The sequence below is a fragment of the Suricata suricatta genome, chromosome 4, assembly GCF_006229205.1.
Source record: "Suricata suricatta isolate VVHF042 chromosome 4, meerkat_22Aug2017_6uvM2_HiC, whole genome shotgun sequence".
Taxonomy (NCBI): domain Eukaryota; kingdom Metazoa; phylum Chordata; class Mammalia; order Carnivora; family Herpestidae; genus Suricata; species Suricata suricatta.
In genome coordinates this window covers 71105529-71124657 of record NC_043703.1, presented here as the reverse complement: position 1 = coordinate 71124657, position 19129 = coordinate 71105529, and the positions used below count along the sequence as shown (strand labels likewise).

Below are 19129 nucleotides of genomic sequence, written 5' to 3'. Positions count from 1 at the left end.
GGCACCCAGTCGGGACACGGGAAAAATTCAATTACCAATGTAATCAGAAGAGCCGCTCTGTCGCTGTCTCTTTGCATCTAGCTCCTGGGGATAGATAGGAGGGGACATTGGTGAAGCGCCTGGCTTTTTTTATGGTCAAAATGCACTGGTAGCGATGGATAAAGATCATTGCCCCCAGAGTGCGCACCATGGACAGGGATATAGTCTCTTCTTCAGAGGAAACTGTCCGTGAAGTAGAATGGGGACTCTAGGTTGAAATAAAAGTGTCTCAGGTGGACCCTGCAGGACCGGGACGTGGAAAATGACTTCCACGTATGCAGTGAGCACTGGCAGCAGCCTTCTCCAGACTTGTAAGAATCCGTGCGTTTTGGTTAGAAGCTTGTTTCTTATTGTTTTAGGGCAAAAGAAGGTTTTTTGTTGTTTTTTTTTCTGCAGTGCCTCCTACTGTCTAATAGCAAAAGTGTCCTGAGCCTGACAAATATCAAGATAATCTTTATCTTGGGACACCTCTTGGCATTCCGTGAAGACCCTCTGCTGGTGTGGCAGCAGGCAGAATCCTTTTCCCTTCCACAGCCTCAGCCCTCACGGCACACTTCGTTTTCACTCATGTTTGGGGAGTTTGCTTCTGTCAGTGAGAATGAGCTCGTTCTCCCTTGGCTTCCGTCGGCCTTTTCATCTTTTCTCTCGGAAGCCTGACTGCTGCCTCATAAAACAGCATGAAGCTATTACAGGCTCTTTAATCATCTGGTGCATTGGAATCCTTTGGCGGACCCAGTGTTCCAGTGTCAGGGGAGCCTGGACTTGACCTTGCCTGATCCTTCTTTTCCCTTAAAATCCTCCTCGGGGTTACCTAAATGCCACTGACTAGCTCCTAGCTCGTAAAAGAGCTAGGTCACTGCCAAACAATGAAAGGCTATGGGAATCTCCTCCAAGAATGTCCTTGGCTGGCCAGAGTCCCTGAGACACTCTGGGGAGGACCCTGTCACGCAGAGCTGGTTCCAAGGGGCAAGAGCATCCTGGGCGCCGCCCACTTGCAAATTCCAGACTCCTGTGTTGTGTCTTGTATTAGGTAATGCTGACTTTATTTTGCAATTGGAAGATGCATTGTCCGACATTATCCTACCTGACGTGATAAAATTTTAAGGGCTGAATTCTCCCTTAGGTTTGTGAAGAACCACAAACAAAACAGATTCCTTCTGTTCCTGGGGGTTTCAGGAATTTCAGTGGGAGCAACACTCTAGACCCAAACTCCTACTGCATCTATCTGCCGGGCACTATAAATTTCGCCTTCTCTCAACAGCACTGCTAGTAGTAACCGACAGAGTCCACATGGCTGAAAAGAAGCCGATGCAACATGTCCATGTATTTACCCACACAGAGTATTTTCCTGTGTATTTATAGCCCCGTTGTAACTCTGCCCATCAAACCAGCTTTTTCTCTCCATCCACCCAGATCCAAGTTACTCTCACTCGCTAGACATCACTTCAGATTACTCTCTGTCACTTACTTGGCTTACAGACCAAAAAATCTTGAGCCTCTCCACCCCCATGCTAGTCGGGGGAGCCTTCCTTCGGCCCTTGCAGCCACACTCTGTATTGAAAGACACAGTGAGCTCACTTGACACTCTTTCTCTTCCCCATCAAAGACACTCCCATCCATATGAGCCAAATCATAACATCTGGCAACCCCAGGAAGGAAGAGATCCATAAGAAAGGTCTTCAACGAGGAGAATCTCCTGAAATGAGATTATCTAAACCCCCAGGGCCCCAGGGGAAATCTGGTGGAAGGATTAGCAATGTCCCTCAATGTGCGATAGATCACAGGGATGGAGACCAGGCGAAGGAGCGAAGAGACGCGATGGACAGCCCATCTGTCCTCTACAGGAAGAAGCGAGTTTGATGGTGACTAATCACTCTGGAAAGCAATGTGGCCTGAGAATGGCTTACAGTTGTGGGAAAATTATCTCAGCTCCTTGCCAAGGTTGCGGAGGGGCTGGGCTAGCTGCCATATGATTTAGACTTGCAGAAGGAACTCGTCTCGTGTACCACCTGCCCTTAACTACTCTAAATTTAGTTGAGTCCTCCCCCTGCGCACCCCCGCCCCACCCCTGTCAGCAGCCATAGCTGGCTTTTGCCTGTCTCTCCAGCTTTTTACCAATTTCCAATTTTCTTCCCCAAGCCAAACAGAACATACTCTTGGGGCCAAGTATTCTTTCTCGTATAAGAAGAAACATAAGTGGAATCATTTCAAGGCCCGAGAGAACAAGAAGAGCCACTTCTCCCTCTCTCTCCAACCCCTCCCCGCCCCAGACTCCCACTCCAACATCGCCTGTCTGTTGGGAGAGGGGAGGCAAGGCAGTTGAATTTGGAACAACAGACTCTTTCGCTGAGAGTGACAAGATCCAGGAACACTGGGTCCATGAGCTCGGTTCCTAGTTCCAACTATTAATGATTCTGGCATACACAGACGGAGTGGAAAGTTTTCAGGAGCCACAATCCAAAACTTCTGGGCAAGAGTTATTGAGACTCCTTTTGTGTTCTACTACTGAGGGCTGGAGATCGATTGGCATGGTGAGGTCTGAGCTGGAGAAGATCAGGGACACGCAGAGGGAGAGCGCATTCGCCGGATGTTTGCAGCACCTGTATTACGTGGAAACATCAGCTCTTGCTCTCCAAAACTGAAATGCCAATGACCCCTAGCACTATCTTCTCTGTCTAGATATTCTGAACACCCAGGAAAACTCCCAGTTGTATCATCTGTGGGTCTGTGCAGAGGAGTTTTGTGGTCCACAGCCTTCAAGGGCACCAATGGTTTCACCAAAGGTTTGGTTGTGCTGTTCTTGGCCATCTTAAATTGTATTCTAGGCGATGAATTTCTAAGTCCTCCAAGATGTCACTAAGAGTGCCCGTACTTGTCAGCTTCCTGAGGGAACTCATCTCTGCCATGCACCCATCTCCTTTTGTGGCTAACTCCTTCACCCATTGAGGGAAGACACTCAGACACCTTTGCAACCCCGCGGCCTAAACGGGTGTCTGCCGCCCAGAGAAGGTGCTGGAAACTGTTGCGAGAAGGAGCGGAAGCCCTGTACCCTTGTACTGCTGTCCCAGCACCCTTAGGATTATTTGCCTTAGTGCCCATCTCCCTTGCTGGTTTGTGAGCAGCTGGAGGATAAACCCCGAGTCTAGTTGATTTTTGCAGCCCTCGAACTACGTGGTTTGCACGTTGAGGAATCTGTTGAGCAAAAATACATTACCCAGTTTGAGTCTCTCCCGGGCGAACTCCCACTTGGTGGCATCGTAGGGGAGCCGCTCACACTGCTCATCCAGGGGGACTTCGTCCGGGTCCATTATAATCGACAGGTAGTCAGTCTTTATTTCAGAGGAAGACTGAGAAAGAAAGAGGCCACAGCGTCACTATCCCGGAAACAACTTAAAACAAAACAAAACAAAACAAAACAAAACAGAAACAACCCCGGATGCCCAGTTTAAAACAATCCCTAGCAACTTCTGGTACTATTTCGGTTCAGGTGGTTGAAAGCGTGTGGCTGGACAGAAAGTAGGCCTGTGCATGCACGTGTGCCTGTCGCACTGGGGCGTGCAAGTGCCATTCAACACGCTCTTCCGGTTGTCACCTGTTCCTTGGTCGGTAACGCGTGCCCGGGCTCTCCAGCGACCTGGAGCCTGTTCTTAGACAAGTGTCATAGGATGGTCCTTCGCCAAACACACAAAACACCTTTATAAAATCATTCCAAGCAACTGACTGAAAATACTTTCCACGACCACTCTGTACCAGCAGGAGCATACGTCGCAAAATAGGCCAGTGGCACCAAGCGGGGTCGTAATTTTTCAGCATTTTCAAGGACGGCCAGAGGTGGCGAAGGGAACCCAGGAGCCCCGGGACAGTGAAGAGGCATATTTCCTGTGAAGTGTTTAAATATGCTCACAAGTCCTGGCACCTTGGTTGCTGAAGCCGTCTGGAAAAACTATAGGGTCCGTTAGTGAGCAGAGAATAAGATTACCTCCAGCAAGAAACAGAAGTTAATTATTTCAATGGCCAAGGAGTAAATAGGGTATGAGACTCAAACACAGCTATGTCCTGAGCTCACTTGGCCATCAGTAGATGTCAAATAAGGTGGGCAGCTGCCTTCAGGTGCTCGTTTTATCTTGGTAAGGCACATCGAGCCCAGAAAATTTCCTTTATTTCAAATCATAGATGAGTGGATTTGCATTTAGTGTCTTAGATGCATAGCAATGGCTGTATTTCCTGTTCATTTGATGTAGAATTGATGATGGCATTTCTGGGGGCAGGAAAGAAAGGAAGGCCCACATAAGGTGGGTTTTGATAAATCTTGCCTAGGAGTTAAATAAACTTCATTTCAATGAGTTTCAGGCCCGTCTTGCGTGACTCTTCCCAAAGCAGGACCAGCGTTCAGGAGAGAAGATACCTTCTCCATATACATCATGTCACGCTCGCCCACATTCTCCGGCTCTTACTCACCCCGCTCTGGGCTGTCACAGCTCACCTCATCCATCACTTGCAATCGGTCTCCTACTCAGAGGAATTATCACTAAAATGTGTGACAAATAGCTCACAGCAGAAAGATTGGCCTGGCCTCCACGACGAGCGGAAAACAGAGAAAGATGCGGGGCACATCTGTCACGAGCTACATTTGCTGCCAGTGCCAGTCTTGTACAGGTCAGCTTGTCGGGCACTCGTGTGAGTTTATAAGACCCAGGGTGCTGGGTGCGTGCTGAAGAAGCTGCTGGATTAGGTTGCAGGAGTATGCTTTTCCCTGTCCAATCGAATCAATCTGACAAGAAACAATCTCCCATCTTCAGAGAGCACGGGATAGCAGAAGCCCAACAAGGGCCATCTCAGTTTCTGGAGAACACATGGGGAGCTTGGCAGAGCATGAGAGAGAGGCGAAGGGTCAGGCAATGAGGAACCATCTCCCCATCTAGCACCGATGGAAGTTTATGGTTCATCTCAATAAGGCAGGGAGAAGGAACCCCACCCAAACCACAAGTCAGGGCGTAGGAGAGAGTAGGATCGCAGAATCTTCGTTGACAAATATTTATTCTTTTGCTCGACATTAACACTGAGCAGCAGCAAGGTGTTTGGCCTGGGAGTTGCACGGCTAAGCACTTTCAGAGGCCAGGCATGGAGGCTGACGGACTGGATCTGAGTCAGAGATGGACTCCGGACCAGTGCATAACCTTGGCAAGCTACTTAACCTTCCTAAACCTAGTTTCCTTATCTGTGAAACAGTGATAATGACAGTGCTTATCTCCTAGGGGTGTTGTGCATATTATGTGAAATAATCCATGTCAAGCTGTGAGCACAGGGACTGGTATCCAGTAAGCTAAGGATCAACGTTAGCTGTGATTAGAACACTGGCCTCATGCAGGGTAGGGGTTAAATGAATAATGTCCAATCTGTATCAACAAGGAATCCACTTGTGGTTTGGAGAAACCACATGGAAATTGTTTTTGGCGACGTGTATCTCCTTGCCTCCTACAATTCATCACCTTCTGAGTTTTCTATGCATTCTCTTGTGGAGAGAAGCCTTTCTTGCTCTTGTCCTTTCTTATTGACCTCAAGATTTCAGATTTTTAGAAATACTAGGGTCATCTTGAATTGAGTCCCAATTCACCTTTCAGTTTTACTTCTACTAGGCTCTTCTGTGCTCCTCCCTTAATCTGGGGTATGCAGGGGAGTGTGGTGGGCTGAGTTCTTCTGACACTTTCCTTTCGCCTCAACCTTCAAACTCTTTCTCTAAACCTGACTTTCTCTGAAGATCTTTCTTCTTGTCCCTCCTTTGTAAGCCTCTGAACCTGCCTTCCAGATTTGACGGTTCTAATCTATTTGGCAGATTTGATCTATTTCCCTGTATGATGTTTCTCTCCTTTCAAAAGGCCGCCGTGTGGCCTTTGTCTCCTTGTAAAGCAGTGGCCTTGGCGTTCACATCTCGAAACCGATCATTCCCTACAGCGGATGCCTGATGATATTCACCACAGGGGACACCTGCTATCCTCGCCTCTCATTTCAACGGGTACAAAGGACACCTTGTTGGTTTCGGTTATGAGTCTCTTTAAGATCCAACGACCTTGGTTCAAAACTCAGCTCTGACTCTAACCGGCTTTGTCACTTTGGAAAAGTTATTTTGCCTCTCTGAGGCTCACTTTCTCTATAGAATGGGGATGATACATATCTACCTCTTTGCATTTTTTGGAAGGATTAATGGAGACACTACATAAAAAAGCCTGTCCTGAGACATGACACGATAATGAGGGAGTCTAAATCTCCAGAAATGGAGGAGGCCTTCTTGATACATTTCAAGTTCTGTCGATTTTACCCGCGAACTATCTCTGGATTTGAATCACTTGGAATACGCTAGTATCATTTCTTACTTGGACTCCTATAAAGTCTTCTGCTAAAGTTCCTCTCTACTCACCCTTGCCTCCTCTGGTCCATTTTCACAGCATCCAAAATTCTGTTTCCAGACACAAATCTCTTGCATTTAGGATTGCTTTTGTTGACCAACATACCTTGCCGCACCGCCCCCCCCCCCCGCCGGCTTCCTTTTACTTCCAGCATACAGACTACCTTTCTCACAGTCTCCCCAGGCTTTACCGCCTCTCCTCTCTGGCCTCTCCTCCTACCTCATTCCCACCACTGCAGCCACGCTGGCCTCTGTCAGTCTCTCTTTCCCGCGGCGTACCTGCCCCACTGCAACCTCGCACAGGCTCTTCCCCCTGCCTGCAGCACTTTTCCCTCCCTTCTCTGCCCGGCCACCCCCTTACACATCTTTCAGTCCGCTGCCTCTAGCGGCAGTTTCACATTTGTCTGCGTAACAAATGAAAGTCAGTCTCCTCTCTGGTAAACACTTGAGGCACGGATGGATGAATGAGCATTGACTCCTTGGTCCCTGGAGCAAGAGAAACATGTGGTGCTGCGGGCTTCATTATAGAAATCTGATGTCCCGTGTTTCAGTCGGACCCTCCCACTGAGGAACAGAGTCATGCGGTGGCTCAGAGAGTGCAGAGTCACACTGCATTTGTTGGTATTTCTATTATGTTATAAGAGGCAGATCAGAGGAGAGTCTTTATTTTGCATTCTCCTTTTCATTTCTTAGCAGAGAACAAGAAAATAAAGACTTCCCAGGTGTCAGGCTGAATTTAAGGATTTTATTACTTGTTTTTATATCCAAAATGCCCCCCTCCTCCTGTTGCTGGGAAACAGTCATCTATTCATTGCGCGAGCTTTTCCTCTACTATATGTGACGTCTGAGAGATGTTTTAATGACTCGGTTTGGGGGTCCACCAGGTCAGAGACAGAAACCGAGGCAAGGGGGCTAGGGCCTAATGTGTGCTTAGCGCCTGCTCTAGATGGGAGCCGAGTGTTTTGGAATATTACGTAAAAAGGAGCGTAGAAGGTGGTATGAGATGTTCTTACCCTTTTCAGTTTCCGGATAAAGAGCGTTAGTAGGAGCCAGAAGAGGGTTGCAGCTACACAGGTGCACGTCAGCGTGATCAGCTCCAGGTTAGACTTGTCCGAGGTTCCTGGAGAGAGAAAATCAAGACAGTCCACAAAGGCACCGTCAAACCGAGGGTCCCTGTGACTCCGTACAGCAGCTCCAGTGCCCCAACTGGTTTGTTGTGGTGCATGCACCTGCCGGCGCCAGGGCTGGTCTCTGGGACGGGTCCTCCCTCCCCTTTTGAGTCCAGCAGGGTACGTGCTATTTTGTCATCCTAAACTAGCACGTGGAAATTAAACGGCGCTTCATTTTTAGTATACGTGCTGCCGAAGTGAGCACATTAAAAGGCTTTTCAGAAATTCTGTGGCTGACTTTGCAAACTTCATAACCCCAGATATAGCTACTTAAAAATCTGAGAAGAAATTTAAAAAATTTTACGTTTATTTTATTTTTGGGAGAGACAGAGTGCAAACAGGAGAGACACAGAAGAGAGGAGACACAGAATCTGAAGCAGGCTCCAGGCTCCGAGCTGTCAGCACAGAGCCTGACGCGGGGCTTGAACCCACGAACCGTGAGATCATGACTTGAGCCGAAGTCAGACGCTTAACTGACAGAGCCACCCAGGCGCCTCCCCAAAGAGAAATTTTTAAAAAGGAAAAAAATTAAGGCAGGAACAAAAGCCCATTTAAGTGCCAAATCTGGAATATGTGAAATCTCCCTAATGAGTTTTAGAGGAAATTCTACAGAAAAAAACTAATAATAAAAACGACACAAAGGGGCTCCTTTGGGACTCACAAAACTCTCCTGCTTTGATTTTAAAAATAGAACTAAAACTCAAGGACCATCACCACTGCCTGATCGCTCCTTCTAGAAGAGCCGGGCCGAACTGCCCACCTCCTGCGCCTGCATCTCGCTCCCGTTCTGACCTTTGCAGCAGCAGCGAGCCTCCAGAGGCTGCGGTGAGAAGCCGGTTCTTTCCAATCACCTCATTTCTCGGAATCGTGCAGAGCTTGAAGGCTGGGAAGGTCCTCCACCACCAGAAAAGACCCAATGTGCTCAAGAGAAGCCGCTGGAGAGGAAGGTCTTTGGGACTTGTAAGGGAAGGAATGCCCCAAGGGGCCAGAATAGTGGGCCCCTACTTATCGATTCCAGGGGACAATTTCCCATGAATTTTATTTTTTTATTTTTATTAAAAATTTTTTAAAATATTTTTTATTTTTGAGAGACAGAGAGAGACAGTGCAAGCAGGGGAGGGTCAGAGAGAGAGGGAGACACAGAATCTGAAGCAGGCTCCAGACTCTGAGCTAGCTGTCAGCACAGAGCCTAATGCAGGGCTCGAACCCACGAACTGTGAGATCATGACCTGAGCCAAAGCTGGACACTTAACCGTCTGAGCCTCCCAGGCACCCCATCCCATGAATTTTAGAGGGCTGCCTTATCCTTCAGCCTCACAACAAGGAGGCAGAGGTTTAGTGTCAGCTAGGGAAGAACAAATGGGACTTATTCTTTTTAGATATAATGATGTGAATGGTATCATTTTTTAAAGTTTATGGATCTTGGGGCGCCTGGGTGGCTCAGTCAGTTAAGCCTCCAGCTTCGGCTCAGGTCAGATCTCTCGTTCATGGGTTCGAGCCCCATGTCGGGCTCTGTGCTGACAGCTAGCTCAGAGCCTGGAGCCTGCTTCAGATTCTGTGTGTCCCTCTCTCTCTGCCCATTCCCCTCTCATGCTCTGTCTCTCTCTGTATCAAAAATAAATAAAACATTAAAAAATTAAAAAAAAAGTTTATGAATCTTGAGAGACACATAGACAGTGTGAGCGGGAGATTGAGAGAAAGACCCCCAGCAGGCTCTACACTGGCAGCGCAGAGCCCAATGCAGGGCTTGAACTCACAAAACTCAAGATCATATGACCCGAGCCCAAACCAAGAGTCTTAACCCACCCAGGGGCCCCGGTGAATGGTATCATTTACCGAGCACTTACTACATGCCAAGCCCTTACAACCACCCTATGGAGTTGGTGGCAATAATATGCCTGTTTCCTAGATGAGTGCTTCATCTCGTGGGCTGTTTCAATTCAACAGGAAGGTCCTGATTCCTACTCTGGGCGATGTTCCATCTGGAGCAGATGGGAAGGTGAGCAAGAGAACGTTGTCACTCTCTAGGGGCTCATCACTTGCAACCCAACGGAGACTTAGGGCAGATACAAAGACGTGAAATAAGAGGTTCAAGGGTTGAGGAAATCTAATGCTTTTTGGAAGAGGGACACGGAAATGGACAGTGGCCTACAGAGAGGAGGCAGGGTAGGGCATACAGGCAGAGGGGACAGCATGAATGAAGACCCAGAGCCGGGATATGAGGTGGCAGAAGTGGCTGTAGAAGGCAAGGACAGGACCACAGAGAGTTTGAGCGTGGCTGTGCAGGGCTTAAACCACATGCTGCATTCAGGCAGTTGGAGCTGCTGAAATGTCTCTGAAGAACAGCAAACCCACAAGCTGGAAACCTGAGCCATTTCCTTCTCCCCTCTTACCCACCCTGCCACCGAGCGCATGCGCTTCCTGCAGGCCACAGTCCCTGCTGCGGCACACCTTTAGTCTAGAGGGGAAATCCATTCTCTTCGCACCCAGGCCGACACAAAGTCCTGCCGGTTCTCCTCCCATGGCTCAGGAAACGGCCACCTCCTGTCCTGCCCCCCCATCAATGCCTACATCGAGGCCCCGCCAGCTGTCACCTGGACCACAGCACCAGCTTCCTGACCAGCCCCGACTCCCTGCCCCACGCCCCAGGTTCCCATCCACTCTGGGCCAACATGATCTGGCCTCTGTCTGAATTTCATCATCGCCACGTCTGCTCCCCACAGCTGTCAGGATAAAAATCCCACGTCAGTGGGTCCTTTGTGCCCTATCTTGCCTATCTCTTCACCTCCATCTCCTGCTGTTCTCCCACATGCTCTGAACACATTGAAATACTCGTAGTTTCTTAAATCTACATGGAGGCGCAGCCCTTCTGCACATCCATGCTTTGCACTCGCTGTTTCCCTACCAGAATGCAAGCCTCCGGGGGCTGTGGCCACATCCTCTTCATATTTATATCCTCCCCGCCCCCCATGGTTTGGGTGAGTGAGTGGATAAGTTAGAATTGGTTTTGATTCCAAAGAGTTCCACAAAGCTTTCAAAGGGCTCGGGGTCAAATTCTCATTGGTGCGTATTAATCCAAGAAACCCATGGAACCCCACCTGTGCCGCTCGCTCTGTTCTAGATACTAGTATATGGTGGTGGATGAGAGGTCTGGATGGTCTAGAGCTCACAGTCTGAACAGATAAATATGTTCAAAATTCCAGTGGAGCCGCAGAATATAGGACTGTGGTTCTCCTGTTCACTGCTCCATTGCTCGTGTTTAGCAGAGTGCCCAGCACCTAGGCATCCTGAAAGTACAGGCTGAAGGCATGAATGAGTATGGCTAAACGAAGCCAAGCTTTGTTAGCCGGTGGCCAAGTTTCCCCGAATCTCATGAGGATGGGAAACAGCCCTTCTCAAAGAAGTTTCAAAGTATGATCAGCTTTTCGCTCAGTATGGATCCTCTCAATGGGAATATCGTAAGCTTGAGTTCATAGGGGTTTGGATTTCCTCCCCCATGGGAAAGGTCTAATGCCTGCCACCTTGCTGTATTCACACACATGCACACAGACTGGGGCGTGCTCAGGCCTCCGTGGCCTTTGGCTGTTGGAGATGCTGACAGCATCTTGAGACCGGTACTGTCTGCTGAGAAGCTCTGCAGATGCCTTCTGCCTGGATGGCTCTGGGACAGGCCCCCTCCCACTGTGGGAACATTCCCACTGCATTCCACGGGGCAGGAAGTTGACCCCCAAAGTAATTCCACAGCCCTTACTCAGGCAAAATTCCTTTCACTGGGACCAAATGTGTTTGTGTGCATTAACACATTTCGAGAACCAACTCATTAGCAGCCTTCTTCACAACAAACACTTATTACAGGAGAAAGGTCTAGTTAATATTCTAGTCCTGCTGCCTGAAAACTAAGAATGTAAGCAGATATAATGTAGTATCTGTGCTCTATCTCTGTCTCACTTGAGAGCTCAATCTCTTGTCTTTGTTTGGAAAGTAACCACAAGGAGAGTCTTAGGCTGAGTAGACGGACTCCAAGTCCTCATCGTCTCTTCCTATACGGCCCTTGGATGTTTTCTCAGAGGTCAAACATCCACACTCTGGCCTGGCGAGACCCAGCTTCAACTTGCTGGTGACAGCTGATGAGCTCAGCCCGTGAGACAGCCCAGCTGCCCGTGGCAGGGGAAGGAGGAGAGGAAACGTGGGTGGGATTTGACCATAACTAGGAGTTAGCACCGGGTCTCAGGGACGTTGCTCTCACATGGGGTGTGTGGAAGCCAGCAGCAAGGCACGCTGCAAGGTTATTTCGCTATGGGATAATGACAAGAGTGGGGCCAATCTGAAGAGACAGGAGAACCGTACTTTCTTATTACAGATGCTGCAAATCCTGTGGCACAGAGCAATGGTTCCATGTCGACTACCTTTCAAGATTCAGACCATCCCTCTTGGGACAGGAAGGACAGATGCCCCCCTGGGGATGCACTCGTTCCTCCGGGGGGCGATGCGGCTTGTCCAGAGTCTGTGCAGCTGTCGCATCCCACTGCCCTGCCCTGTGTCTTTCTGATGGTGACGGCTGCTCACTCTGCACAGGGCCCAGGCTCTGTGCAGTGGCAGTGTCACGTCTGCCATGACACATGGCATTATGTGGCGCCAGACCGTCTGAATCAACAGGCAGCAGGGCTAGGAGACTTGGCTCTCCCTGTATAACTGCCAGTCCTTCCCAGGAGGTTAGGAAAACTCCCAAGGCAGAAGACCAGGGCCTCTGGCTCGGGACCTGCCTTGACTTGAGAGAGCACAACCTCCCCTGGGAAAGGGCAGAGAGCGAGCGGCTGTGTTAGACCCAGGACCCTGGGCCCCAGCTTCATCCTTCCAATGTGGCCCTCGAACAGCAACCTGGCTCACAGCTGAAATGTATGAACCTAGTAGGGGCTATTCTTTTTTTTTTTTTAATGTATTTATTTATTTATTTATTTAGAGAGACAGAGAGAATCCCAAGCAGGCTCCGTGCCATCAGTGCAGAGCCCGATGTGAGGCTCAATCCCATGAACAGTGAGATCATGACCTGAGCCCAAATCAGGAGTTGGACGCTTTCTGATGAAGCCACCCATGCACCCTGAGAGCAATTCTTTTGAAGTTTCTCCCCCCGCAACCCCTCCCTGGTGTTCCCTTTTCCTTTTTTAAAAAAAATAATCTTTATCTTTTGGACTTCAGGTACAATACAAGATAATTTTGTTTTCATCCAAACCTATAGCATGCATCACAATTTGGTGTTTTCTAAAACTCTTCAGACTTTGACCCAAATAGCGATCATTTTTTGCAGACAGCTGAGTCACTGCCTTCACTGAGAAATTCGCCTCATACCTGCCAGCATGGCATGAAAGTTGTTCTCTGGTTCTATCACTATTTTAACTTAAGGTAACTGTCTATGTGGGTTAAGCTCTTAAAACATCAAGCGAAGGGTGTGTTTTGTGTTCATTTCGCATCTCCAGCACCCGCCCAATAGAAGTCTCAATAAATATTTCAATATGGATGAAAAGGAAATGAATCCAACATACCTTGACCTGATTCTCCACCATGAGCCAGGCAAACGGCACTACCCCTTTTTATCTAAAATCCAATAACCAATAACTCAGCTCATCTTCTTATGTAATTTCTCTAAGGCTGATTGGAATATTAAAATTGGCTTTCGTGCTATTTATAAGGCTTTTTAGGAATCTTTGGATGCCAATTTGGAACCCCTCTTAAGGGCAGAGTTCTATGGAAAGACTATTCAAATTAAAAGCTTTCAAGAAGAATTACAGGTAAAAGATATCTAAGGTTTCCATCCTCTGCCATCAGTTTGAGGACACATTTTTATCAAACCTGGTAAAGCTAAACTTCTTCAGTCACATAGGAATTCTGTAGCTTGGAACACCATTTGGGTGACTCACTGGTTGAGTGTAGGAAAACCGTAATGCAGAAAGTTTTGTTGAAGTTAATGTGGTTTCACATGTTCACAAACAGTAATGCGAGGTAATATTTAAAAAGTGTCTATTATACAGCAGATACTGTTTTCAGTGTGTTAACCCTTACAGCCTGGTAAGGCTGGCGCACCGTTACTAATGTCTGTTTTGCAGGTGAGCTCCGGGAAGGAAAGTAACTGGCCCAAGGGCACACAGTTCTGGAGCAGTGAAGACTCGATGTCAGAGGGGGTCCTCTCCTGCCTTCCAGCCAGAGCGGCATGGTTCTGCTCTGCACACCCAGTCCTCAGCTCCGCCTCTCCTTGCCCTGTAACCCCAAACCAAGTATAAATCTATCTGTGCTTCAGATTCTTGCCTGCTGATGGGAAAAAAAAAATCCCCACTGGGTTGTCCCCAAAGTTAACTAGACGAATGCATGGTCAATGAGCAGAAGACCTTATAACTGCATTCCATCACCATTTTTTGAATTCTTGATCAAGGCCAGCCTGATGTCATTGTTTAGACTTGAAGTACAAAGGCATGCCTATCCCGTCCTCTGGCCCTCCTGGGGGAAATCACGGAGTAGGGAGTTCATCTCTCCATGGCCAGCACCGGTCCCTCCTTGGGAACCCTTCTGAACGGCCAACACCCAGGAAGGCAGTAACATCAATCACCAACATCTTCATGTGAATGAGTTTATCACATCCTTCCTAGGGCCAGGATGGGCAGCAGGGAGTGAATTTGGGGTAGGATTCAGGAAGAGAGGAGCCAAAGCAGAGGGCCATCCAGCCTCAGAGGAGTGTCAAAAAGAAACAAAACCTGAGAGCTGGCCTGGCCAAAAGGGAGAGAAGGCAGGACGGCACACCTGGGATACTTTTGAGCTTTTCCTATTCTTTACTCTCAGAATTCATTAAGGAACACAGCGTACGTTTCCTGCTGTGTGCGTCCTTTCCTGAAATGTGTTAATGTGCAACTATTATGTATAACATTTACACATCTCACCTCTAATGCCATTCCATTTAGACTGCAAGACCCTGAGGCAGTCCTTTGGTGCCTTCTATGATTTTCCTATCCATCCGTAGTCCCTGAAAGGATGTTTACCATGAAATTTTCTCCTGTGTAATTATAAATGCTATTGACACAGTATCTCAATAGCAAGGCTTAAATCTGTCATCAGAATGTATTTACATATACAGTGTGGCTCTTACTTGCAATAACGATAAAGTATACTTTATCTTAAGTCCTTGGGTGACAATGTGCTGCGCTTTTATTGAAACAGCCCCACGGAGTCCCACGGGCTACTGAGTGCTAGGTCAATGTCAGAAATTATTTTGGTCCCTAACAGTTTTGTGTTGTTGTTTTTAACATTAGAACTTCCCCTTTGAGAGGTCCACGTGTGCTCATGTACCGTCCAAACCAAACAAGACCTGGGATTATTTAAAGAAGCGAATTTGACTCCACAGTCCCCTCATCCTTTTTAGATACAAAAATAACACATTGTTTTATCTCTGAGTATAAGAATCCTTTTTCAAGGGAAATAAAAAGAGCAGACAGTTTCCTTCCTGGCTAATTCACGAGCCTCTTTAAATCTGTTAAACACAGCCGCAGACACAACTCATTTGCTTGGTTTCATTTCCTAAACGCCACCTGACAAGATGGTCCATGTGCAGCGTCTACATGCATATTTTAGGAAATCAAGTCTGAAGCTGGGGAACGTTTCGCAGCTACCAGAGAGCCAGGGATTCCATTATGAAGCAGGTACCGCATGGAGCTATTCTGAAGAATATCCGAGGGTCAGCTTTTTATTCAGTGAGCCTCAAGGACTCCCATTCAAGATACTGCATCTAATTAATAAGATCCACACAACGCCTGCTTTTTAGAAATCTTCTTATCCCAAATTATGTACTGACAGCTGAAAACTGCCTCCTGACATGGCCCCACCATCTTTCTCCTTTCCTTGGTCTCAGGAATCTTTTCTGGTGTATCAAAGGAGGAGTTAGACTGTCTCCCCTGTGTGAAGCTTGTTAAATAGTTGAGGAAAACAATAATATCGCCCCTTAGTTTTTAGACCAAACATCCTCATTTATTTACACTGCTTTATCACTACCCTGTTAGGATATGGTCCCACTTATATGACTAAATGGGTACAGATTTCAGTCTGTTGACTGCAGATCAGGTCACCTGTTTTTAAATGGAGAGGTGGGATCGAGCTGTCACTCCGAGAGCGGGGCCGGGGAGGGGGCTTTACAAAAGCGAGCAGGGACAAAGGCAGTAAAACATGAAAAGCAGACACAAGCACTCACAAAGCATAACAGCTGGGGACAGTGAGGAGTGAAAAGAAAGAGCCACGTACATAAAGTCTGCCGCCACCTTGTGCACGAGATCATTTCCCCAGGTGCTACTGCGGATTAATGCAACTCGAGGGAAAAGAGGTCATGAATCCAAAGTACCAGTTCCTCAGAAAACGCAGTGGGCTAGCCGATAGGAACTATTTAAAATCACCTAGACTTGGTTGTTGCCAAGGGACATCACGGAGAAGGCCCACTGGTGCCTCCTAGCTCCCTGCCCCGCTCACCTTGCCAGCCCAACGTCCCACGAGGCTTCCCTTAGACCTCAGTTCACTAACCATGTCCTTCCTTGCCTCTGTGACCTCCCTGGGCTCTTAGTAGCAGCACTGGGTGGTCTGCTCCATACCAACTAATGTTCCCACTTCACCCTGGGGAGGAGTTCAAAGTGCCTTTCGATCTGGTTCTAATTGCTTCCATGTGCACCTTCCTCTCCTTCCAGCCAGGTTTTCAAAGCACACTGAGGCTCGGGGACACGGCTTACACTTCCCTATGTGCCGCTGTCCTGGGCACATAACTATGCTGTTGAGTTACCAGCGGATTGAATTTGGCTTATCTCTGCCGCCCTAAGCAGTATCTTGATGCATGTCTTTTTTTCAGACATTCAGTGGTGGTTTTCTAGGTAGATCAATCCACAAACATGCTTCCAAAATGCTCTGGGATAGAGGAATGAATAATACGCCGTGGTAAGCACTGCATGAAAGGTACACGTCAAGTACCCTGGGAGCGCAGAGGGGGAGTGGTGGGAAGGCAGGAGGTCCCTTCCTCTACACCCGCAGCAGGAGCAAACTTGAACTGTCAGGATCAGTAGGGGTGTCGGGGGAGAACGAGGTGGGAAGGAAGGTTCTGGAAACTAAAGGAAGGTGCGGTGTATGGGCAGAAGATGCGGGACATCATATTTCAGGGGGTTATGAGCAGGCGCAGGGCTGGAGAGCTCAGGTGTGACAGAGGGAGGCATAAGCCATAAATAAAGCCGCAGAAGGAGGCCAGGAAGGACCCTGTGTGCCTGGCTGAGGATAACTGGCAACCGGGAATCACTACACGTTTGCAGCAGGAAAGTGATCTGTCGTAAGATTAGTCATTTAAAAAGATCACCATAGGGGCGCCTGGGTGGCTCAGTTGGTTGAGTATAACTTTGGCTCAGGTCTTGAGCTCATAGTTCATGAGTTTGAGCCCCACATCGGGCTTGCTGCTGTCAGTGCACAGCCCACTTCAGATCCTCTGTCTCCCTCTTTCTCTGCCCCTCCCCACTCATTTGCTCTCTCGCTCTCTCAAAAATAAATAAATATTTTTTAAAAAATTTAAAAAGATCCTCTAGGATTGAAGAAGAGAGTAGGTGGGCTGTTTGGGAGACTGTGAGGTGATGTCGGGAGATGACTGGGTCAGGACACCCGCAGCAGCAGCTGACGTGGACAACTGAAGCGAGAACTATCTCCCCATTTCCTCAGGAGCGCATGACCCAGGCTGATGGAAATGTGTAGAAAAGATCAGTGGCAGCCACAATCTTAACGCTGTCTGACTTTTCAGAGAAGCGTGTGCTGGGAAGCGGAATCGCTGTAGGAAATTAGAACCAGGTAGGGAGAAATCCAAATAATAGGACGTAACGGAAAAAGTCTCAGAGCTCAATTTTAGGCTACGGCCTCGAGGACAAGCCCCCACGGCACTTCAGGGAGGGGAAGAACGGAGGTAGTTATGGGACACGGACCACAGTCAGCCTCACCACGCATGTGTCATGTGACTTTGGGCAAATAACAACGCTTTGGAGCATCCATCTTCCCATTGGTAGACTGAAGATAATACTGGTTACTTCTCTGGATTCTTATGTAGCCCATGGGATTACGTGCGCCGCCTGTTGGCTAGCAGTTTCTGCACACAAAGGCACCGAATGAACAGTCTCCTGCAAAATGCTAGGCACGGGCGTGGGGGACAAAGGTGTGCTAGACACCACTCCTGCCTCACGACATTTACAGTTCAGTAGGGAGAGAGGCCCATGGATGCCTAAGTAACAATACAAGGCAGAATGCAAGAAGTACTGATTGAAAGACTCAAGACCATAATGGGCAAGGGCAGGGGAGAGAATGAGTATCTGAGTCAGACATTCATCCTGGAGGATCTAAACTGGACACAGGGGACAAGGAGCATTAGGCTGAAATGGGGAAGGCACCTGGACAAAAAACATTCTGGGCTGTGTTCCCACGGGGCCATCCTTAGCAGTTCGTGTGAGTCAGGCTCTCTGATGGCCAGAGTGTGGCTCCAGGACAGCCTGGGAGCCTCCACGGTGCCATGGCTCTGCCTAGGGACAGAAAATGCATCCCAGAAGGAGAGACAACTCCCAGAGGGTAGATTTATGGCAAACGGAAAGGGGGTCGGTCATGACTGGGGGCAGAAGAAGTGCACCGATGCCGTGAAGTGATGTGTCTTCTAGGAAACCCAGATGAGTCTGGCAGAAAAGGCAAAGAAGGGAAAGGAAGGAAAGTCTTTGTGGAGACCTGTAAATTTGTGTAAATATCCCTTTCTCCTAAGCCATCAGCTGCCTGGCCGTGGGGTCAGATGCTGACCCCTGGTCTCTGGTAGAGGAGAGTGGGGATGGCGTGCAGGAAGGCAGGGATGGGGCTGGAGTGGGTGTGAGAAGAACCCAGTGCTCATGCACGTCTGCCATTACCTGGCTGCAAGGTTAAGGTCAGCCATTTCGCTCCTGTCCGGGCTTCATAACTGCTCCATTGTCAGCAGAGGGGCTGGGGGGAAATGCCTTCTGGACCGAGGGCTGGGTACCTCCTTGCCTTCTGCAGCCACCACTCCCCCAGATCTGTGGCCCTGCCTGGCCCAATGCAGCTACTCCCCTGAGGGCCACATCTGGAGTCCTTGTTTAAAAGTAAATGAACAAGGGGCTCCTGGGTGGCTCAGTTGGTTAAGCATTGGACTTCGGCTCAGGTCATGATCTCACAGTCTGTGGGTTTGAGCCCCACGTCAGGCTCTGTGCTGACAGTTCAGAGCCTGGAGCCTGCTTTGGATTCTGTGTCTCCCCATCTCTCTGCCCCTCCCATGATCATGCTCTGTCTCTCTCTCTCAATGATAAATAAATGTTAAGGAAAAAAAAGTAAATGAACAATCCTTCAAAGAGGGAGGTGTTCTCTCCAGTTATAAGCAGACGAGTTGAAAGAATATTTTGAGATGAGGATTATTTGAGAGAGAAACAGGACCATGACTGTAAGTATTTGGGGAATGCTACCCTCCACTTTTTTTTTTTTT

At 48.4% G+C, this 19129-nt stretch overlaps 1 protein-coding gene across 2 annotated transcripts in view; it reads right to left on the bottom strand.

The window, feature by feature from the left end:
• FLT1 (fms related tyrosine kinase 1) overlaps positions 1 to 19129 on the bottom strand; it is a 180084-nt gene that overhangs the window by 33046 nt on the left and 127909 nt on the right. For both annotated transcript variants that reach the window (XM_029936905.1, XM_029936906.1), the window contains exons 16-17: positions 7456 to 7562; positions 3254 to 3386 (exon numbers count right to left, since the gene is read on the bottom strand). In XM_029936905.1, coding sequence (XP_029792765.1) covers positions 3254 to 3386; positions 7456 to 7562 — 240 coding nt within the window. The remainder of the gene's footprint in view (positions 1 to 3253; positions 3387 to 7455; positions 7563 to 19129) is intronic.